The sequence below is a fragment of the Xiphophorus maculatus genome, chromosome 7 (genome assembly GCF_002775205.1).
Source record: "Xiphophorus maculatus strain JP 163 A chromosome 7, X_maculatus-5.0-male, whole genome shotgun sequence".
Taxonomy (NCBI): domain Eukaryota; kingdom Metazoa; phylum Chordata; class Actinopteri; order Cyprinodontiformes; family Poeciliidae; genus Xiphophorus; species Xiphophorus maculatus.
The window spans coordinates 11,079,675-11,103,517 of NC_036449.1; the positions used below are offsets into that span (position 1 = coordinate 11,079,675).

The window sequence follows — 23,843 nt, forward strand, 5'->3', positions numbered from 1 at the left end:
TGTTGTTTTTAAGCTTGTTAGAAAAACTCGTCAAGAAGTTACTGGAGCAAAGCTGTGAAGAGAGGACATACAGCAAGGGGGAAAGAGGGAATGAAGCGGAAAGCTGCAGGACGAGGGTTATCTTTGAGAATGAGAGAGGTGTGTGTAAGGTGCTGTTATTTCAATAAAGGCTTGTTTGAGCCTTTTGGAAAAACATTAAATCCACTGTATTTCAATCTAAACGCATCATAAAACAAATAAAGCAAGAATAATTGAGAGCAGCAGCTATAAGTTAATACACTTTTTCCTAAATTAAAATAACTAAAATCTCCTGACTTGGGCCTAACCCTTCTTGGAGATTTTATCCTGCTTGTGTAAAACAGATCAGTCTCTTCTTGGCTTTGTCATCATACACATGTAAGCAATTAAAAAAAAAAAAAAGTAAGAAAAGAGCAGATAAGTTTGGGCTGGGATTGAATTGGCACAAAGATCTCCAAAAAATAACTGGTAGAAGTTTGGATTTATTATGGGTGTATACACAAATACTCAAACCAGCTAAAGAACGACATTTACCCAATCTTTGCAAATTATTCAAACTCCATCAGCTGCATTCGTGGTGGTGAGCTGTTCACCAAACATGGTCTCTCAAAGTAGGTTAACAATTTTCAACTCAGTTTTTGTCTAACGTACAAGAGATGCAACGTTCAACATTCTTGCACTCTCCCATAATCAAATTGTTTTGAGCACACAAGTTACAGATACCTTGAAATCGATGATGGATTCTCCAGCTTCTCGAGATAAAGCGGGTCGCTAGTTGTTCTTGTTCACGTCTACCAGTTACATGGCTTCTCACGGCAACTGGTTTAGAAAGATTTTATTTAAAGGGTATTAATCTTTCACATAAGACCTTAATAAAATATACTGAATTTGTGTTTGTCCTAGAAGATGTGAGTAATGTCGGAGTATGAAAACTTTAGCAAGACAAATGTTTTAGTTAAATGGATGGCACAGTTCAGTAGGCGGATCTTCAAACCAGACCGACTAAATATACCCGAGCATGTAACACTTGACAGATTATTCCAGCAAGCACTACAACGTAAACACGTTTTGGCTAAAGGAAGTTAAAGAATTCAATTTGCCACAGTACAGTGCATGTAAAAAGAAAAGCTCTCAGACACTATTGGGGAATAAAAGTTATCAAAGCTTGGAAAAACTATTACGCAATAGAATACTCTTAAATCTGTGGATTTCTTTAAATCTTCACTGGGTTTTGCTCATTTCAAATTAAGAATACCATACAGTCGGATTTAGTTTGTTCAAGAAGCTTTAATGCACAACAGAAACCAACTGCATTCAGGGGTTGAGCTAACTGATGTTCATCACACACATTCATCCTAAACAACTAATTCAATTACAGAAGTCAACTTAAAAATATAAATATAAAACAAGAAGCCAGAATGTGGAAAAAAAATAAAATAAAATTAGAAGTCATGTCCTACAACAAATTCAAACAGCAGTAAAGGCAGCAAACTGGGGCTAAAGTGATAAGTCTTAAACATCTCATTAAAAAAAGCAAACTGAACCAATATCTCTAGGTTGGGATTTTAATGCTTTTAACAATTTTTGACCGCAAGAAAACAAGTTCAACTTCACCAAGTCGTCAATTCTAAAATCTGTACCAAAATATACAGTTTTAACCCTACTGTACAGAGAATGAAGCCAAGCGGTAACTGGGTATAATTTATATCGACTGCATCATTTCATGTGGGACCAGTACTGGTTTTTCCTGTAGACTTGTGCACAGAATAAACGTTTTGCTTCACAGCACAGAGGTGACTGCCGACTGAATCGTTTCCTTCCTATCACAATCCAGAGGTTTAAATCTTGGTAAACAGATGGAATAAACCCATCACAATAATCAGATCATCTTTAACTTGAACAAACCCAACACATTAAGGTAACAATGGTCAACAAACCAGGTAAACTAAGTCCAACCGCTCAATTTTTCTTCGTGAGTTACACTTTAACATTGTCCTGTTTTCACTTTCAAACTAATATTTAAATGCAGCTTCTGTTTAATTCTTCAATACAAATTTTATAAAAGTCACTGAGAATTCGGAAAAAAAAAATAGTCAGCAACCTGTTAGGGTTTGCAAATCTTTAGGCCTTAAAAGGTTGGATGAACAGACATTTTTGATTTCTACTTACCAAATATTTGAGTTACGGTTATGGGTTTGGTTAAAGACATGGGCTGAAATAATCATGCTCAGAGGAACTTGTTCCAGTTTACACTGAAATAAAATGTCTTTTGCTCATTATGAGCAATGCTCTATAATGACTTCAGGAATGTGATTCGCTGAGCAGCAGAGCTACTTCATGTGTTTTTACTGTCCAGGTTTTGATGCCGGTAAATGTTAAGGATCAGATTTCGGATTTCATCCCGTTTCTTCCGAACCACCTGGCGGGAGAACCATTTTTGCAGCTGCAGAGGTAAATCAAAATGCACCACAGGGTCCTGCAGAACAACAAATCATTTTATGAGCTCACCTTAAAAAAACAAAACAAAAAGCATGACATATTCTTCTCAAAGCATATCAGATTATCCAATAAATTTAAAGGCCATAAACTTAAGCTTTGTACCTTTAAAAAGCACTCAACATATTGAAGGAGATAAAGGCCACAGTCACTGCTGTTATCCTGTAGTGGAACTTGACAATGTGAGCTTTTCATCTGATCTAAACCAAACTCCCTTGATGATCCACGACGAACCTCCCATTCTGACTGCAAATACCTGGAGAGAGCACACACACTTATCAGCTCAACACACAGCAACCAAACCTCCTGGCAAATATTCCTGATAATTGTTTATTGCAGCAAGGTAAACCCACACTGGGCTTTTTTCCTAACCCCAAACTTTGATTTTAGAAGATTTACCGTAGGAAACAAAACCATGCTTAGAAGTAGTTGCAGCAAAATATCCTGGGGAGAAAGAGCCCATCTTTTGTTCCAATTTCTCTAGATCAGGGATTCCCCACACATCCCTTCTCCAACATCCCTGAGTCAAATGAATGGCTCATTCAGACCTCTGCAGAGCTGGATCACATGTTGATGAAGAAGTTCAGCCATTTTATTCAGGTTTGTGCCCAGATGGTTACAAATGAAAGTAAATTTCATGCCAGGTGAAGCACTTCTGTGCCGATCTGATAAAAGACCATGTCAAGGACCCATTATTTAGCATTTTAATAAGCTTGACCAGATTTGTTTAAACTGCCTGAGGGTTTAAAACAGTTGCCCAAAGGGTTGCCGGTGCCAGGCAGTGTAGAGGAACAAGTCCACGCATCACAGAACCTCCACCATAGTGAAAAGAAAATCTTTTTGACTTACACTGGATGCCTTTGGTGTTTTTATCAAAACTTCAATTTTAGTCTTATTAAAGTGTCAACAGTGTTTAGCAAAGTTAACCTCTTCATGTCCGATTGTATAACAGAAAAGCTTCCCCTCCCTCCCCCATCTACTCACAAACACCTTCACTGTAGGTTTAAAGTATTAAACTTACTCCCGTAAGAGTTTGCAGATCCGCTCATGGGAAGAAAGTTTGAGAGAATCCATGATGAGAATGCACGGCCTGCAGGAGAAAGACGTGCAAACCTGTGATCGCAGTTCTCATCCAGCTTTTAACTGTGCTTCTTCTTATATATAGTAATATACCAAAGAACAAAATCAAAGTCAACATGTTCAATAAATCCAAAACAAGCCACTTTTTTAGAACTTTTCTTCATGAAAAACGTTTCCATTGTCCTAATCAGGAGCTAATGTTAGCATAGCAACAAAAGTGTTTAGTACAATACATTAGGAACAAAATGCAAAATATTTGACGCAAACAAAATGTAGTTGACATTTATATGAAAAGTGAAAGACACAAAAAGCCTTGACAGAAAGACCAAACTGGAAAATATTAAACGCATTATAGTTTATAAGTGGATGATAAACTGCTCTGAGATTTGCATATCAAGGTATCGCTGAGGTGGCTGATAAACTCACCTTCTGCAAACGGTCCGTCTCAGACATGTATGTTCTGTGCAACTCTACACAGAAAAGAAAGACAATATTGGGTAAATTGTGAAAAAAAAATTTTCTTTAGAAATTATTAAGCATTTCTGTTGAGCACAATAAAATTAGTTCTTACAACTGGACAAGGAGGCGGTGGGTCTTTGGTCACTTCATCCTGACTGTTTTCTAAAAACAAACAAAAAAAATAAAAATCAATCTGGCTTCAGCAGATACTCACTGTCTCATTATTATACTGATCCCATTACAGGTATGCCTGCCTACCTGGCTCTGTTTCCATACTGTCACTGGGGTCTAATCTCACCAGGATTTCTGAATGATTATTAGAGTCTTTACATTGTTGGGCCTCATCTTGACCCTCCGACTCTCCCACCCAGTCCTTCAGCAGAGGCTCTTCCAGCCCAGGAAAGCAAACAACGACTAAATACCAGTGAGCTCTGGACAGAGAAAAAAGTAAAGCAGCAGGTTACACATTGTACACAAATGGATGTAAAACACATGTCTTCATGAGTTATGTGCGTACTCTTGATTAACAGGCACAAACAGGAAGTCCTTGTCAAAGATGTCCACATGTCGGGTCCACGTTTTCACTCGCTGGTGCCGCCTCTGCCTCTGACAACTGAGTCTATATTAAACAAAAGTTATAAAACAGTTCTTATTTATAACAGCGTTGTAAAACAAAACATTTAGACAGCAAAACCAAAAAAATACAATACAAGCTTTAAATCTATAGCAAGAATTGAAACAAAGGCATTTTTGTTATTGCAGCAGCATTATCTTAAATTAAATTATGTAGAAAACCCCAACCTTTATCTTGACTAAATGTATTCAGTAGTGAAAATTAATTACTTAAAAGGTAAAAGTTTGGATATCTTTGTGTCAATAGAGCATCACTTAGTTTTTTCACACAGTTGGGAGCTTACAGAGTCCCATTCCTCTGGACAATCTCTTCAGATCATTCAGAGGCAACTCTTACATCCTCATCAGATAACCTCACAGATTTTCTATTGCATTTAGGTCAGAGGACTGAGATGGCCATGAAAGATGTTTGATTCTATGTCTGGTGAAATATTTCTTGAGTTTTGATTTTCTAGCAGAGGCCACCAGATTTTTATTCGTAGCATGTATGAGGTTTGCCACAAATGTAAATCTTTCTCCATGTAATAATATACCTCATTCCAAACAATGAGGTATATTACCAATTTAAAACTCCTAGATGATTTAAACAATTTGAAGAAATAATTGCTAAAAAAAAAAAAGAATCTTCAATTGCATTCAGTTTATAGAAATTGTTGGCCACACATAGAAGTGGGGAACTTCTTACCTTCTTAAAAACAAATACTCCTAAAAGGAGTTCTTAAAATCTTTCAGGGAATTATAATACCTTATGTTTAAATTTTCCAGCCATAAGATGTCTTTTAGTCTAAATATGCAACACTGGTTCCCTTACGAGTCGTTGTTGCCTCCTTCGCTGGCGTTATCCCGGCGCGTCAGCTGCTTGTAGAAAAAGCTGCTGAAGATGTGGGATCGCTCAGAAATAGCAGCAGATGCATTCTGGATAAGGTATCTGTTTAAAACATTTTTTTATATAAATATGTATATATATCATGCAATAGCTGATTCAGAAAGTTTTTTTCACCATAAAAAAAGAAAAACAAAATCACCTGACAGGCAAAATTTTCAAGGTAAATCACTTACTTCAGGTAAAAATCAATGATGACATCGTTGAGGTACTGCCCACTATCAAGGCACTGCAGATCTTCCAATGTCACAGTTATTCCCCCTTTCAACGGCGGTGGAGGAAACTGTATTAATCTATGAATAAAAACAAAGATCAGTAGTTTGCTTTTACAACTTCAGACTACAGAGGTGTAACATCTATATTCATAATCAAATTAACACGCATTACAATTAGAAAGCAGCAGCAGACATACTTGTTTTAACCAGACAACATAAGGACATAAAGGGAGTGATGTCACTTACCTTTGAGTCAGTCCCCGATGCTTATATTTACTCCATTTGGAGTCAGGTTTACAAAGAGATACAGAGTAGGATCCATTTTTTCTATGATGGCAAACTGTGTACACAGGCCTGGCTTCCTCCTTTTTGCTCTGTGGGAGTAAATGTATCTAATTAAAGGTTTTCAAACTTGTGTTTACAACCTTAAGATGACTTTAGGCTGAATTGTTTCAAAATAACAGGTAAAAAAACCTGACAGCATTATGGAAACATGTGCCTTTCATTCATTTCATAAACCTGTAAAACATCCAAATTATTTTCTTTCTGTACATTTTTGGCATCTTAGCAGTAACACTTTCATTTTTGTGTAATTTCAGCCATTCGAATACCAAATCTTTTAGCTTGTTTAGGACATGATGGTTACAATTTCTTTTTATACTTTTAATATTGAGCTTTTTAAGCAATGCCTTAAGCGGTAGCAGGAGAAACCCTCAAATTCATTCAACAGTCGCAAAAGAAATTGCAGTAGTGCTCTTCTGTAGAGCCAGATACGCCATCTGGACACCCTGTTGGTGATATGACACGTTACAAGAATTTCATTAATCTGGTTGAATCTGGTGGACTACAATGAATATTCCCAGGTTTTACTACTTTTCTTTAAAATGAATTGCTAACATTTTAGAATTCATGGTATGATAATACAATCATAAGAGGTGCATTTTACCATAAAATGTTACAAGTATTTGACACTACAAAAGTATTTTCAAGCCAATTTTGTTGGGAATTTTTGACAAATCCATATACAATAACCATTAAAGTCTCACCTCCTTTCAGTAGTGACATAAAGCTGGTACTTAAAGGCTTAAAATCTTTGAATGTGTCCAAGTTCTGAGCAGATTTGAAGTTTTCAAGCAAATCTAAAAGTATATCACCTCTGTACAAAACATTTAAGACAAAAAGAAAAGTTGCAGCAAAAACTTAAGCCTCAAAATGTCAAAGCAAAAATTACCAAGTTGAAATATTTTAAAAGGTTAAAATGTGTAAAGAAACATAGTTCAAAACAAATAACCTGCAAACATCTCATATTTCTTCTCAGAAATCATATCATGACTACTTCCTCCTGACCCGTACCTAACAGGTGAAATAATCTTCTAAAAATTCAGACTATTTCAAAAAGAAGTGAAGTAAAAAAAAGTTAGAAACCACTTGCATCAGAGGGAGTGTTTGGTTCTTCATCTTCCTGGTCCTCCTTTGGTTCAGCCTCCGTCTCTCCATCTTCTGCCGCCATCTCGAGATCCTGCTCCACATCTTTCTCACAGTTGGTATCCATCCAGATGTGGGCAGTGGGGATTTCGTCCTCGTAATGAGAACTGTCCAGGCCTACACTCACATCAGAATCTGAGCTCTTAATTCCAAGTATGGAGAGCAGATGAGAGTCCACTCCAGTTCTTGTAATTAGCTTAATACTTTCATCCATAGAAAGCACTGGAGCATCTATGTCCAATAAACTGCCCAGTCCAACTCCGTTGTTTGCGATGCTGTTTTCGTGCGTCATTCTGTTGATGCAGTCAATGTCCAACACGGAGCGAAGCAAAGCTCCTTCCATTCCCTCCAAAGGATCTTTGAGAGTCAGCAGTATGAAGGGGCTGGCTTTTCCTGGTAAAATGAAACATTCATTTATCAAATAAATAAAAAATAACTAAATAAAAATATTAGCGAATATATTGCATGTTTATAAACTAAATTTTTTACATCTCCCTCCCTTCTCACCGGTATCTATGGGTCTATCTTCACTAACACACAGCTGATAAAGTTCCTGGTGTATAGCAGCAGCAGCAGCTTCAGTCACAAAGAGCAGCATGACGCCAGGCGGTGAAGGATCCTCGTCTCCAAAGTCGATCTCTCGCGCTTCCAGCTCCTGCTGATCCCAAACGCTGTACCTCCTCAGCTCTTTGCGCTCAAAAGTCAGCTGCTCACCTGTGCCTGAGGACAGGAAGGAATCAGGTCAGATTAATCCATTTTAAATGCAGTTTAAAATTTGAATCACACACAAATACAGTCTTTAGGTTAAACCAAGAAAGAAAAAGAGTTTAATTCTCATCTTTTAGATATGTCCCAACCTGATCCACATATTAATTTTAAACAATCCCTTTAACTAACACCTGTTGATTTGTTGGCCAGTGACTCGGCATCATGTGACCTGCTTTGCTCGGTCATGGTTGTCAAGGTAGGAAACAGAGCCGTGACGAGAGCAGCTGAAACACTACTCATAAAATTTTATGACGTTCAAAACAAAACACCAAGTTTAAAAGTGGTAAAACATTGTATTCAGTAAGTTTTCCCCAAACTATTTTCTAGAACTACAACAAAATGTCAAGATAATCAATGAGTTATCAAAAAAAAAAAAATGTGCCAACTTTAGCCAAGAACTTCACATAGCCAACTCAAGGGAGGGTGTCAGCAGAAGCAAGAGATGGGTTTGATGTAGACTATAGCTCTATGTGTCAAGTAAGACAAGTTTAAAAATAAATAAGCTTTTTGTGTTTTAGGTGACATGATTTCAGGAGGTAATTTTAGCATTTTAACTTTGCTGACCTTGTGTTGGAGATGCATTTTAAGGCACCAACTCAAAGAAAAACAAAAGGGACAAACTGCAGAGTCCTGACAAACTAGTAAGTTAATTAAGTCTATTACAGATAAAACTTTAAAGCTACCGAGTTTTCAGGCATATAAATGCCATTTGATTTATTCCCTTTAATAAAATCTTGAGCAGATGCCCAATGTTAAACATCAATGTCTGGGACAAGACGTCCTGATAGGATTGTTCCTCCTCAGTACACAATGCAATTCATTGTCGGAGTTGGACTCCAAGAACTGGTGAAGACAAACCATTTCTAAAATATCAAGTTTCCGTTTTTACTGTTGTAACCTCATTGTATTGCATTTACAAATGCATCAGTAAAAGATGTGCATCTTCACCTTAATATAACCAACACTGAACCGCTAATTATGTGCAGATAACATTTCAATTACCGAGCCTTGCAATTTGACATTGGTTTATAGTTCTTAATTACGAGTGCAGAAACTTGTAAGAAGTATTTGGTGAAATAAAAACAAAACAAGTTGTTTTACTCCTTTTTTTTTTAAATCTGAGACACCAAGCAACCCATGATTCTACATAGAGATGGTAAAACCTCCTGATGTTCAAAAAATAAATAAATAAAATAAAAATTAATGCTTTTAAATGCCAATTCAAGCAGTAACACTGTTGCTTAATTTTACCTATTGGGGGATTTCTGATTGATCCCCTCTCCCCCAAAATAAATGCCTTAAATAGTTAATCATATCAGTGCAATGTCCCTAGATGCATATAAAAACTGATACATTTTTTAAAACATTTAATAAATCTCATATTCAGCTGAAAGTGATGGTGGGGTCTTAAAAGTTCTAATCCACCAGAACAAATACAATTGACTAAAATAGACCACTAAGATGGGACACAGACAGCTTGACCAGAAGGAGATAAAACAGGTTCCTTTACTGGCAAGGTTGAAATAATTTGGAGCAAAGGTCACAGGTAAGACTGATGAACACAGGCCAATAAATCCAGCTTAAAGGGACACAAACAAAGGAGTCATGGCACAAGTCATGAATTAAGGGAAGAAGTTTGAATGACGAGGAGCAGACCATCAGTCGCATGGATCAAAAAAATACAGTTACCTTTAAGTGGGATGATAATCTTATGTTTCGAAATCTGTGAAGGGAAAGAAAGAAACCGCTAATTTATGAAACAGAAGCTGAATGTAAAAATCTCTCATTATTCCACTAGATTTACCATGAGGCCTCCAGCTGACTTTACTTTGTAACAGCCGCAGTACATGGACAAAAAAGGCACACTCAAAGAGGAGTAGTCCACCTCACAGGCAGGAGAACCTGGTGCTGAAGGTGGATTCTCTTCAATCAGTAGCTGCGAAACCTGAGCAACAACAAAAAAAACAAAGTTATGATCAAATAATTATCACATCCTGATTTACCAGAGGCACAAAGACCTGACTTAGGTTTGCATTTTAACATTGCAGTTTTCCAAAACTACTTTAATTCATTACTTTGGCGCCATCTAGTGGTAAACACACAAATGACAGAAGATCATAATGCACAGTCGATATTGCTTAAAAGCGTATGGTGTTGACGTTACAAAGATTATGGACGAAAATTAAATGTACAATTTTGAGTAAAACACTGATGTCTAATTCATCATCTCAGCTCTTTAGAGAGACATTTTTTATGATGTGAATAAACAGCTATGATTTTAAAGGAACTGGGACTTTAATATTTCAGACAGTATTTTGCAAACATGTTTGAAGATTGAAGATGCAATCAGTCTAAATTCTTTATGCACCAAAATGTCTTGATTGACTTTAATCAGTGATTAGCAGGTCCGATATTACATCAGTCCAATTTCTCATATTTGAGCTTCCCTAAGTTACTTTTCTGTAGTTTGGAAAATTAACCTGTAAAAATAACACCTCACTTTCGAAGAAAAATTATACAAAACTCTGAAATTAGATTAAATTTTATAATAAAGAGGCAAGCACACAGATGTGCTTATAAAAATGTCTATAATCCAGTTTTAAATTTATGTATTCATCTTCAGTCAGTTTAATAGCTGAACTCTCACTTTGCTCAACCATTTACAGCTTTTGTGTCCATGTTAGCGTCAGGATTTGACACCTTCGTTTGTCACACACAGAGAAACGTATCCATCTATGTACCGCCACGATGCGCTCTGCCACTCGTTTGTTAAGACTGGGATGATATGAAATTTATTTATCGGTTCGTCCGCAAAGCTACACTTGAGTTAAGCATCAACTACAGAACAGCAGTGTTCAGTCTATCGGCTCACCTGTATAAATATACCGGCCGCGCTCATCTCCGCCGTTTGCTCTGGACCAGCAGCTCCGGGTGGAGAAAGGCTGCTGTACTCCAGGCATCGCGCCAGTCAATTTAAGGATGCTTTTTGCTGCCCCGAAAACGATAAAAACCCGGCCATAATAATGACCCGGGTGGAACACCGTGCGCTAAATTATAAAACATAATTTAACGAAGCTTCGAGGCAGATTATTTTTCCTCGAGGAATTTTAATAGACGAGGTACTCCAGTCATTCAAGGAATTGTGACGAACTTGATTCAGTCCATTTGATGAGGGGAATTTTGCAATGCAATCAAGCCCCTGTGGCACTATACAGACAATCCAGATCAACCATAAAATAAAAAAAATAAAAATGCTATGGACAGATAAGTTCCTCATTTCTTCAGATGTTAAGAGATGGAAAACTTCAGTGGGACAATCGGAAAAGTTGCTGCTTACCTCCTGGCTAAAGACAATTGTTTTATGACACAATCACAGCCTCAAAATATCAAGATTGTGTTAAAAAAAAAAATGTCCGATATGTATATAAATATCTCCACGATCCTCCTTAGGTCAGATACAACTTCTTTTGATTCAAGTTGTAAAGTCTTTAAAAACAAATTGCAAAATCATCTTAAGCTGTACATTAACTTAGCTCAGTTAACAGACCTGCCCGGTGTCAACAACATGAAGTTTCCTTCATGTACAGAGGAAGCATGGACTGAATGAAAACTGCTGCACCAACCTGCATGTCCTCTGCGTCTAAAGCCTTCTCCTGCTGGGACGCAGCTTCCTTAGGGGAGTTTCTATATACGACTGCGTCGACCTGAGAGGCCATTTCTCCGACCAATTTGCTGCGACATTTAGAATCGTCATTGTTCTCTTCGTCATCACTGGACAACACAACTGAAATGAGGGAAAAAAAATTTAATTAATTTCCTTAGGGCTTCTACTACTTTACTCATCTACAAGTTAAAATTGAACACATAAAAGCCCTTATTTGAAATGGCATCTTGAGAAAATGAGCTGTAACGCAGTCAGACGCTTGTAATCAGAGGCTGGATGCAGAAATAAAACAGCAGATTGAAGTAAACAGAAGAGGTTAAAATGTTAACAGATGGAAACATTTAAGGTTACTGCCTTTAGAAAGCTTAAATATATTTAACCTTTTATTCAAAACTAATACTTTTGTCCAGATTACTTTAAAAAGTCAGTCGATAGTTGGTATCTACGGTAATCTGACTTCTCATCCACACATGCATCCTTAAGTCTTACAAATATAAGCAGCTTATGCTTAGAAAGTTTGGTTCAAATGCCACTCAATACCTGGTGCTGTAATGACTAAAATAAACAGTGCAAAAAAAAAAAAAGCTAACAAGTTCTGAGAATCATCTATATCAGGGGTGCCCAAAGTCGGTCCTCGGGGGCCGACATCCTGCGTGTTTTAGTTCTCTCCCCTGTTTAACGCACCTGGATCAAATGATGGCTCATTAGAGGCCCAAGAAGAACACTGACTTGCTGAAATGGTTGTTACTACCACCAGGGAGAGAACTAAAACATGCAGGATGCCGGCCCTCAAGGACCGACTTTGGGCACCCCTGATCTAGAACATATTTGCTTACTCACTGGGATCAGACGTGCTGGTCTCAGTTGCGGCCAATAGGCTTAGCTTGTTGCTGAAAATGATGCCTTCAGGGATGACTGGGACCAGGGGCTCCAACACATCTTCTCCCCCAACAGTGAACTGTACAATACAACGGTCTATATTCTCTAGATCTACGTCGTCTTCGCTGTCTTCCCAATGACCAACAGACATTGGGATCTGTTCTCCATCTTTTCCTGCTTCTTCAGTTTGAAAAAGCACGATGTCACACTGACGTTTGGGGCTGCTCGTCCCATTACACTGCAGGCCGGGATCCTTCCTTTTACGCTTCTGTAAGAGATTAAAGACTTGTTCAATTTTAACAATGAGGACTATTTAAAAAAGAAATAAAGAAACACTTTAATAAACCGTTTCACCTATAAAATAATAGAGACATTATATAAAATTACACGCTCAACGTTTTCTGGCACGAACAGCAAATGACGCAGAAAAGAATTGTTCTAATAAAAATAAAAATCTAAAACTTGTTTATAAACTTGTTTACATTTTAGAACAGAGGTCAACAAATTCTTCACACTAACTAAATAAAGTTAAAAATTAACTTGAAGAAAGTTCACAAAAAATACTAAAAGAGCATCAAAAAATTAAAACAGGAATTAATGATTAACATGCAGGGGCTAGAAAAATAAATACAAGGTCTGATCACCCAAGCTTCAATGTTTGCATTAGTGTAAGCTGTAGGATGTAGAACCTGCAAAGCAAACCTGAACCCTGTGGCCTATAGGTTTATAAACATCTGATGGATAACGTGGGAGTCAAGTCACGCAAAATATAAAAAAAAATAAATCTATAATAAATCTGAATTAACTGCATTAAAAAAGGAATGCATTGCCATGTTTTTCTCCCAAAATATACCACAGAAAGAACACATCAGGTACAAATAAGCCCAAGATCTGATCCCTGCGAAACACCAAAAAAAAAGAAAGTATTGGAGGATAGCGAGACCTGATGCAATCAGGAGAAAAGTACAAATATGTCAGAAAATCTGGATCTGAACCACTTGAATGAAGTCTTTAGTGCCCTTTATAAACTGTTACATGTTCAGATTCAGTGCCATTAAAGGGTTTAAAGATCAGTCTGGAAAATCTTGATGCAATAGGTTAGAGTAAGAAAATTATTTCCATAATGAAAAGAACTGGAATTTAGATCTGACTGGAAGGTCTGAAGCTTCCACATTAGCTGTATTGCAACGGTTGCTCAACTCCAAGTTTAGAAGTAGCTCACAACACCGCAGTCTAAAAGTGTGTTAACATTTATTTGGACAGATAGTCCAGTAGTCTCTCAGATTTGGCAAGGTGATGGGGGAATATCAATTAAGAGCCAGGTAGAAGAGTTTATATGACCAACAACTAATTTAGCTGAAACTGCTTGAAAACAGTGGAAAATATGACAACAATTTGTGGGCTGTCTGTAGCTGTTTTTAGAAAAGAAATTAATTACAAATATTTTGATTTTCCCCACCAATAATTTCCTAATATGTATGCCCATCTTGGATTAGCAGGACTCTCTTTGCACTTGTTTTCCGCTTGCCATCAGACCTGCTGGCAGCACGAGACGTGTTAAAACACACCACGGTTCAGGTGGTTTTAAGAGGTAACCCGTGTCCAGGATGCTTTTGCCAAGAGGCATAAAAGCAGTATATCACTTCTTCTGTATTAACAACATGAACTTTGCTCATGTTGTTTCATGGCAGCAGAGAAATAAATGGCAGCTTTTATACTCTCACATGGCAAAGAGAGCTGAAACAGAGCCATGTTGTGATCAGTATGACAAATGTTAGGTTGAGCACAGACTGATCAAGTGTGGGTCCATGGACTGAGGTGAGAGCTTTCAAATATTTAACATCCAGACATCATAAATAAAACATTGTACTGGACAGTTGATAAACAAAAAAAACTAATAACAAAAATAGCATGAATGGTATGAAAACATTCTGTGAGGCCTTAGACATGAGGGTAACATCCAAAGCTGGCAGCAGACAATTTGCCTAAGGTTCACAAGTGTGGTTTCTATTTAGCTAATTAAGCCAGAGGTTCTAATACATTTAGTTTCCACCAGAATAATACCACAGGCAGAGATCTCAGTAAGCACAGACTCAACCAAACAACCTTGTTTGTCATATGGAGCCAAAACATTGGGAACAGCTAGCTTAAACTGGGACTGACTTGATGAGAGCCTTGTATAAGTGGTTATATTTTCAGTTTTAAAAACTTGTACATACCAAACTGTGCTGCATATCTTCTGGTCCAGTCAAGTTGTCTATCGTGAAATCTGCAGAAATCTCCTCAGAGGCTGATATATCCCCAGCTGGCTCCCAGCTCAGTGACAACCCACAGTCTGCATGAGAGACAGAAACGCAATTATCTAAGGTGGAACATAAAAATAACATGTCTGATCGTTCAAAAGAAATAAATAAATAAAAGATTTGGCTGAAGTCAAGTTAAACATACACATGGTTTTGTGGCCCAATGTCATTTGTTGTGTTTCACACAGCAGCAGGTAATTGGTGCTGATTGGACCAGAAAACGCCTGGATCTCGTCTTCTGACAGGATGATATGCCCCAGCTCTTCCTGGGACTTGGCCCACCTCTTCCTCCTTGTCAGCATTTGTTTTGGTTTTTTTTTCTGATTTTATTTAAAAGATTTAGCTTTAAGTAGATCCAGTGTGCAGTTTCTCTCATTAGTTACAGTTTTTGAACCGAATCAAAACAAAAATTTTGATGGTTTGTTTCAAAGATCTTTGTAGTCCAGCAGTTTTTCATTTTAACTGGATGACTAGATTTACCATCCACTTTATTAGGTACACCAGTTTAATTGATTTTTGTATTATTTATGTGTTTATCTCCTTTGAATTCAGCCTGTAGACGTGGTGAAGGCGACTTGCTGGAGTTTAACTTTGTGACTTTGGACACTCCTGATTCACACACACTCACAAAATTGGAACAATAGAGTGGAAAACCATTGCCTGGTCTTATGAGTCTTGAATTTTGCTCAAAGATTCAAATGATAGAGTCAGAATTTGGAATAAACAACAATTCAGACTGGTAGTGTTGGTATAGTCGTGCAAGGGATAAATAATTGGCACACATTGGTGAAAGCAGTACAAGAACTTGATGCTGTGAACTACGTAACCCTCTGTGGGAGACAGCCTTTTAGGTCAAAAAAGGCATGTGATTAATCTGCATTATATAATATTAGCATGTTAAACTTATCAGATTAAGTGCATGCATTAACCTTGACAGTCCTACTTTAAACCCAAGCCAGGTCCAGATAATTGATGTTCTTGCACCTGCCTTTTTAACGAGGTCTTCCCTTTTGCTTCCCTTTCAATAATTTTATCTGAACACGTGTTTTCACTGTGCTGCTCAGCGCCATTAAGGGTTAGCTGCACCAACAAACATGGAATATTTGCAAAAAATTTGCATCCTACCCACATGAAGCCAGTGGGGACAACTTTGTGTTTTCCTGATCTCTCTTCTCTCGCGCTCTTTGTTACAAAGACATACTAAATGAAGCTACTACTTCTTTCTGTTTCTGTGAAAGAGCCAGAAAAAGGGACAGAAATATGCACTATAGTGGACAATTTTACAACAATCAAACGTTTTATGACTGTGTTAACCTTATGGTTAGTTTACTTCTTACAACTTTGTCTGGAAAAGGCTTGATGTCGGTCTCTTTCAGTTACTTGCCAAAGAGCTACAGTAGTTCTCACTGTTATGTAAATATGTTTGCATTTCTTCTGCCCTTAAATAAAAAACAACAATGGAACAACACATTGTCCCCTGCGTTGCAGTTTTCTGTTCTATTCTGACACAAAATGCTTAAGAAACCTGACAATGATTTTCACCTTTAACTGCTTGGATATAAACAGAACCCATAAAACTAGAGGCATCAAATCCAAACTTACTCATAAACCCAGAGGATGCTCATTATAACATAGTAACATGCCAGTGGAAATATGCAAAAAGCTACTCAGCAATTATAAGAAGGTGTTTTATTTTTAGAGCCAATAAAGATGATTTAATTGATTATTGGGAAGGGTATAAACAATTTTAAACAGGTTATTTTTTTAACCTGTTTAAAAAATAACAGGTTAAAAATACTATATATTTGAAATGTATAGTATTTCAAATTTGATGCTCCTTTAATATCTTATTTTGTCAGAACAAAATCTTCCTGGAAGTAAAATATCCTTTGACATCTGTAATTTTGTTCAGGTTTCACATTTCATATAGACAGCTTAAATGATCCACCTTTTTGAAATTGGAAAAAGCTTCAATATTGAAAAGCTCATTAGCCCACAAAGTGGTTTTTATAGCCCAGCATACCGTGAGAAAGTGAGTTTCTCTTGTTAAAGATTTATTTCGTCAATAATCAACAAGGAAGGGTAGGGAATTTTAAAGGCTACACTTCACAATGACAATTTGAAATCTATACACTGTTAACATAACACAGATAATGTAAACCCACCTACGACCTCCGCAAACGTCTCGTCTTTCTCTTCATTGACTTTGCCGATTATCACTTCTTTGATATCTTGGTTTTCTTCATTGGCTTCCTCTTCAGTGTTCTGTGGTTTTCTGTTTCTAGTTGTTGGTCTATAAAGATAAAACATCCAGAATTATCCTCAGCACATTTTATCCACCACATTACAATCAAAGTCAATTTAAAAGTTACCACAAACTTGTGAGTAAATAAAAAACTGAACCAGTTTAGGGAATAAAGACTAATTTCCACTTTTTTTGTCCATTTTTTTTAGGATCTCAAAACTCAAATCCTTATTATTTTCTTTTTTGTTGTTGTTGTTTCCATACATTTTGTACCAAATGGTGAAATAAACTCCTTTGAAACAAGTGTGTTGTGGGAAAACTCCATTCTACCCATGCTTAGTGGAGGCCAAACATGGAATGATCTTAAAACAAAAATATTTACTCAGGGAACAAATACAAACTTGACCTTTCCCTATGAAACATCATGATCCTGCTGAACATCCGCATTAACTAAACAAAACAGAGAATTTGAGTTGTTTCAAACAGCAGATGTCAGCCATGGGGCATTTCGCACAGATCATGTGTCAGTTCTCACCCACAGTGAAAACGGAGGATTTTATGAAGATTTTTTTTTTTTTACCTTAAATAAATGGCATCAAGCAGCACATGATTGATTAGAGTTATATCTGGTTTGATCAGGTTTCATTTAGTCAAGTGGTCCAAACAGGAATCAAAACCAAAATCAATAATATATGGGGTGTAATATTAAATATTTAACAATAAATACAGACTTATATTAGACTATACATCACATTTTTTAATGATTATTTGTCTCTACAATTCACTCAAAATATTTAAATTCCAAAAGTATAAATTATTAAGTTCATGGGTATGATTTTTTTTTTCAGAAGAACAAAGAGGAAGAAAGTTATTAAAAAATGGTAACGTGTGAAAATGAATTGATGAATATGTGGACTAACACTGAGCCGCATAAAGCCAACCATCTTTTAACAGAATGTGATTCTTCCCCTCGAACCGAAGTTAGAAACGTTTCAGGTAATAATTTTTAAAACATCAGCCTACCTTTGAGAGGTGGAGGTTCTCCGTTTGCCTTTAGGGGTTACATTCTTGCTCTTGTCATCCAACTGATTGGGCCTAGTTTCTCTGCAGGGGACATCTTCCTCTTTGCGCCAGCCATTATCCTTTTGAGAACTGGACCACCGTGTATTGTTTTTACTCATTTTTATCCTCTCTATATAATCCTTACCCAATTCTGTCTTTAAGACATCTCTTAGGATAAGACGTGGCTTCCTCCTAAAGGACACAGAAGTGAATTGTTTTCCTAAAACTTTCACCTTCAACATTGTGGCTCGTCAACATTTTCAAGCTTAAGCTCAACTTTACGGCAGATAGAACCTTATTTGTGCCGGCTAAAAGGACAGGGAGGGGCTGAGAAATGCAGATTAGACATGTGGGTTGTCATGATAACATGGCATTGAAGTCATGTTGTTTACAAACAATGTTTCCTTCAACTAATCCAGTGCTTCTCAATTCCAGTCCTCAGGCCTCCCTGCTCTGCATGTTTGAGATGTGCCTCTATTCCAGAACAGCTGATTCAAATGATTGCATGACCATCAAGTGCTGCAGAAACCTGTTGATCACCCATAGATTCAATCCAGGTGTGTAGCAGAAGGGAAACACCTAAAACATGCAGGGCAGGAGGACCTGAGGACCGGAATTGAGAAACGCTGAACTAATCCAACTTAAAGTTGAAAATAATTATCCAATATTTTATTTATTTTCTAACTTGAAAAGGCAATGATCGATTAACCAAAATACGATTATTAGAATATATATAGTGCCTTGCTTAAAATAAGAAAAACTCCTTGAACTTTTTCATGCAAACCAAAATCTTCCATCTCATCTGAACAGAGAACCTTTCTTCTTTTTTGTTCGTGGCTTGTGTCAAACTTGTGTTAAAATTAACTATATTAAGTATACAACAGGGAAATCTTTCAGAGTAGGCATATCCAATTTTCCTTTAAAATAAATCAACCATAATATTACTTGTGTGGCTTGTTTACCTCAGAATATCCGAACATTTTAAAATGGTGTGATCGAACATCTTGGCCCCTTTTCTGTGACTTGAATTACAAGAATTTAATTTACAATCAGAAAATGCAGTCCAGGGGACCTGTTAAGAGGAAAAGAAAAAAATATAGGAAAATATTCCTGACCACTATCAATAATGAAATATGTTGAAGTGGTCGGAGAAATCGCAGCGTTGTTGTACCTGTGCTTCTAACTTCCCGCACTCTGATGACAGGCACGCCACGGATATTTTCAGGGGGTTTTCCATCTGAAATACAGACAGTGATTAGTTAAGAAAGTTTTATTTAAGTAATCACATGCGAAAGCAAAGTTAAAAAGTGTTTTAATAATTAAAAAAAAGGCAGAAAAATATAGGTAAAAAAACCCGAATATGTATAAAGATAAAAATGCGACTGAAAAAAACAGTTCACCTCAAGCGGCAACATGACGACGTAAAGAGCAAATATGCAACACGTACAAACAACGGAGATGACAAATTAGATGAAGGTCCAGTCACAACAGCAGCGGACAGATGAGCCATCATCAACCTCATCCATTCCTGATAAGGATGATGATGACATACAAATACTGCTTAATTTGATTTTCAAGACAGATTGTCTGTTTTCTACATTTTCTAATTTTTGTCTCATGTTGGAAGGATTAGCTGCCTCCATGTGAAGCCCAAACTAATTATTTTCTACATACTGTTTTAAATTATGAGGGTTTTTTGTGACAATATAGTGAAATTTTTCATTAAAATATTCAAAGCAAAGTTAAGAAAACAACAATATAAGCAATTAAAAAATATTCTGCAAATCAAAGTTTCCTGTATTTTTATTTGTAGATGTAATATAAAGATTTTTTTCTTTAGAGTTGTCCTCTGACTGAACTTATTTTCAATTACTTACAATCCAGTCTCATATTCGATATGGGTTTTTTTCTGAATATACAGAAAAAATATGTAAATACGTAATACGTTTGATATGTAAATACATAAATAACAGCTTAATTCTATTAATTCTACTTAATTTTGTCATACTGGAGATATACGGTTCTAGCTTTAAGAGCAAAAATCTTTCCATGTTTTATTTTGCAGAATGTAATATTTTTAAGCTTTTTTTTCCCAAACAGCACACTGACAAACCTAACCAGATGACAGAAATAATACTGCAATTGACTTTGTAAAGATACAAACTGTGAGTAGGATTGGTTATTTACATAGAACTACAATAAGACAATCACAGCCACATAGCAGGCCAGCAGGACATTCTGGCTCAGATACACGGACAAGGTAACATGCAACTAAATAAACTGAAAATCAAGAACTAATTTAACAAATACCAGCTTCTCCTTGTCAACAAACGGAATAGTTAAGGCTCTTCTTCGCTCCATCATCGTTCAAGATTTCATAAGGCACTGCAAGACACACGTAAAGGACATAATAAATAAGTCTGTCCTCTGGCAAACATAGAATAGTATAATTAGATATGCAGTGATTGTCAATATGATCAAAATCAGATTTGTGGGGTTTTTTTGTTTTTTACTTTGCCAGTGATCTGATTAACTAAATAACTAGCTCACCCTCAAAATAAAAAGATACATGAAGACATAATAAAAAGTTCAAAGAGAGAATAAGGGTTTGAGGTGGAGAATTGGAGAACATTTATTTTCTATGCAAATATTTACTCTGTTCAAGTCGATTTATACTAAACAATCTGCAGGTGATATGGTTAAGTCCATGCTATAACTTGCAAGAAAAGAGTGAATATAAATGAAGATGCAGTAGTTAAACTTACAACAGTCAAGCTGTAATCTGACTTGAGAACAGTTGCAATAAAATACATAATTGTTTACCAATCTAATCCATGCCAAAGATATTCAGATTTTGTTTCTTAATTATGTTTGACTGTTGCAGTTTCTTTAAATCAGTGCTTCTCAATTCCAGTCCTCAGCCCCCCCTGCTCTGCATGTTTTAGATGTGCCTCTATTCCAGAACAGCTGATTCAAATGATTGCATGACCATCAAGTGCTGCAGAAACCTGTTGATCACCCATAGATTCAACCCAGGTGTGTAGCAGAAGGGAAACACCTAAAACATGTAGGACAGGGGGGCCTGAGGACCGGAATTGAGAAACACTGCTTTAAATGCAAGTCTTGTGACTTATCCAGTGCAATTTTAATATTAAATACAATTAATTATGCCAAGTAATCATAAATTTCTGATTTAATGTAAGTGACAGAATATCTTCTTTATGTGTGTTTGAACAAATGCCTTAATTAAACATCCTGGACGATATTATTTATATATTTCTAGGGAGAAAGTTTTGTAACTACAAGTTTTCTCTGTGTAGGCACTTTATTTCTATGTTCTACTATGAAAACTAGATAAACACAAATATGTAGACATGTACTGATCAGTTTTTTTTCTCTTCAGAATAAAGATTTCTAGTTTTCTTTAGGATCTGACCAGTCAATCCTGATATTGACTAGCTCAAATTATTTTTTTCCAAAGGACTACAAGACATGAAATAGAAAGATAATTTCCAGTCTTTTTTTTGCTTTGTTTGTTTTTTGGGTTTTTTTTTGGAAAAACAATTGCTAGCTTTAAAGGGTCTAAATTTTATCTGAAGGTCAGGTGCATCTTCTGTGAACAATTGGTTATTTCTCATCTGGATTAGACAAAGATGCTACTCCTTTTAAACAATTATACTCTAACCTGGATTTAAAGGAACGGTGTTATGTATTTTCTAGGCATATAGTGCAATTTTGGGAGTCGCTCACACTATCACAGAGATAAATCCAACTTCAGAGGGTGTTCCAGTTGATTTTTCCAACTGGGAAGTCAGAAGTTTGTACTTCTGACTTCAACTCGAACGCAGAATTTAGATCTATGATGGAGCTCAGCTTTGGGTAAATATGAGCAAGCAGTGAGGCGGCACCACCCCACCCCCCCCCCCCCCCCCCCCCCCCCCGACTGGATGCCACACAGAAGTCCAGGATTTCTCAAACATGCATGAAAGACTCAATACAACACTTTGGCGAGGTCTTTCATGAAGGAAGGACATTATAACATGGTACAAACTAAAAAAAGATGATTTAGCATAAGATAAAGAGGAAGTTCCTCTTTTTTTCTTCAGTTAAAGTCCAGTGTAAATTGATCTCATTCTGAAAAAAGGATATAACAGATTGACACTGTTGCCTCAACATGAAATTCTAATATATTATATCTTAACCAGATCTTCTCAGTGACGTAAAACAAGGTCTGTGAAAGTTTCCTAGTTCTTCATTTTCTGTAGGCCTGGTTTTATGGCTGAAGACACTTATGCTTGATTTAGAAAAATACGGAAATTATGCTACCCTCTACTTCTCTTGAGATTACACTGGACAAATAACATGAAAGTAAACAACTTTAGTAAAGAATGGGATGATGAAAACCTATGTGATGAATACAAAAATGTAAAAGCCTAGGACGGGAATAGATGGGAAACCATCAAAAGCAATAAAATTGATCTGAAATGACCAGCTTGCTTGACATCTCATGGTATGAAAATTAGCCAGGAAAGTCAATGTTCCTTTTGTCATTGGAACCCATGTTTGTGTTGCACAGTTAACACGTGTGTCACATTTTTGAAAAACCGTCCGTCCGTCTTAAAGTCCTGCACACGTTCGCAGCCATTACGCGATGTGCTTTATAGTTTATTTTCTACACAACTAAACTACAGAAAGTGTATTTTTTTCTTCGAAGCTAAAACTAGCAGAGGTAGCTTGCCGCGTTCATGCTAAATGTTGTCCACGCTGCTAACTGCAGTAGAGACAAAACTTACCCTGCAGGCCAGGGCCTCCTCTGATAGTCTTTCTTTATATCAGTAGAATAGAGAGAAAAGCTTTTTTAACAGTGTTTTCCTGTCGCACCTTCCTTGAAAAGACGACACACATCCTCTCCAAAGGGCTAGACTCTGCACTCAACAGGCGCTTCTGGTTCCTGCAGCAACATCCGGTGAACGGAGGAAGTGCACCCAGAAAAATATTCCGAAAAGGTTTGTGTCCAGAAAACAAAACTATTCGCCAGCCCATAATATTAATAATAGTAAGTAAAAGAATGAATTAATGAATGAATTAACCTAGATAAAATAGCTTTCAGTGGCGTTAAGTCGCTCCAGAAAGTCGAACTGAGTCGGGGGGTCAAAGAACAGACATATAAATTTGGTGTCCAAAGAAAGCTCTACTGGCCCCTCCTGGCCATACAGTGGTATTTCATACGATAAGGTTTTTAATGTAATAAAACAGCTTTGCGTAATATTGAAGCGAAAGAAAGAAGAATATTTGATTATCAAAAATTTTAACAACTAAAAATCTGAAAAGTGCAGTGCATATTTGTATAGTTGTATTGCACAGCACCTTCAAACAATGATTTAAATTTCTCAATAACTTTATTTGTATCCTGTGTTACTCTTGTTCTTCATAATGCTGTTTATTCGCGAAGAAAAGAAAAGAAAGGTATTACTCCTACACCATAAGATCTTTTTCTATTTTTGGACGAGTGACATAAAAATAAATACACAAAAAACATTGCACCGAAAGAAAAGGGAACTTATTAACAAACGTACAAAATACTATTCATATTTTAAAAATTAATGTTAGATCTTTTCTTTAAAAAAAAAATAAAGAATTCAAATCAATTGTG

General features: G+C 36.5%; 1 protein-coding gene across 3 annotated transcripts; it reads right to left on the reverse strand.

The window, feature by feature from the left end:
- Positions 1 to 1,285: 1,285 nt before the first annotated feature.
- On the reverse strand, positions 1,286 to 23,151 carry LOC102225145 (sentrin-specific protease 7-like). 3 transcript variants are annotated; one of them, XM_023337504.1, is made up of 23 exons: positions 22,984 to 23,151; positions 20,501 to 20,575; positions 19,362 to 19,427; positions 19,153 to 19,262; positions 18,152 to 18,382; positions 17,049 to 17,176; positions 14,800 to 14,915; positions 12,542 to 12,848; positions 11,661 to 11,821; positions 9,842 to 9,982; positions 9,727 to 9,760; positions 7,777 to 7,989; positions 7,217 to 7,662; positions 6,031 to 6,158; positions 5,746 to 5,862; positions 5,498 to 5,614; positions 4,571 to 4,672; positions 4,312 to 4,484; positions 4,166 to 4,215; positions 4,021 to 4,064; positions 3,536 to 3,604; positions 2,620 to 2,770; positions 1,286 to 2,494 (listed from the first exon to the last, which is right to left on the reverse strand). In XM_023337504.1, the coding sequence occupies exons 2-23, from the start codon at positions 20,552 to 20,554 to the stop codon at positions 2,354 to 2,356; spliced, it is 3,099 nt and encodes a 1,032-aa protein (XP_023193272.1). In that variant the 5' UTR covers positions 20,555 to 20,575; positions 22,984 to 23,151; the 3' UTR covers positions 1,286 to 2,353. The 3 variants fall into 3 exon arrangements, with proteins under 3 accessions (XP_023193272.1, XP_023193273.1, XP_023193274.1); XM_023337505.1 differs by having other exon boundaries at positions 23,072 to 23,141; XM_023337506.1 differs by lacking the exon at positions 20,501 to 20,575.
- Between the last annotated feature and the right edge of the window lie 692 nt (positions 23,152 to 23,843).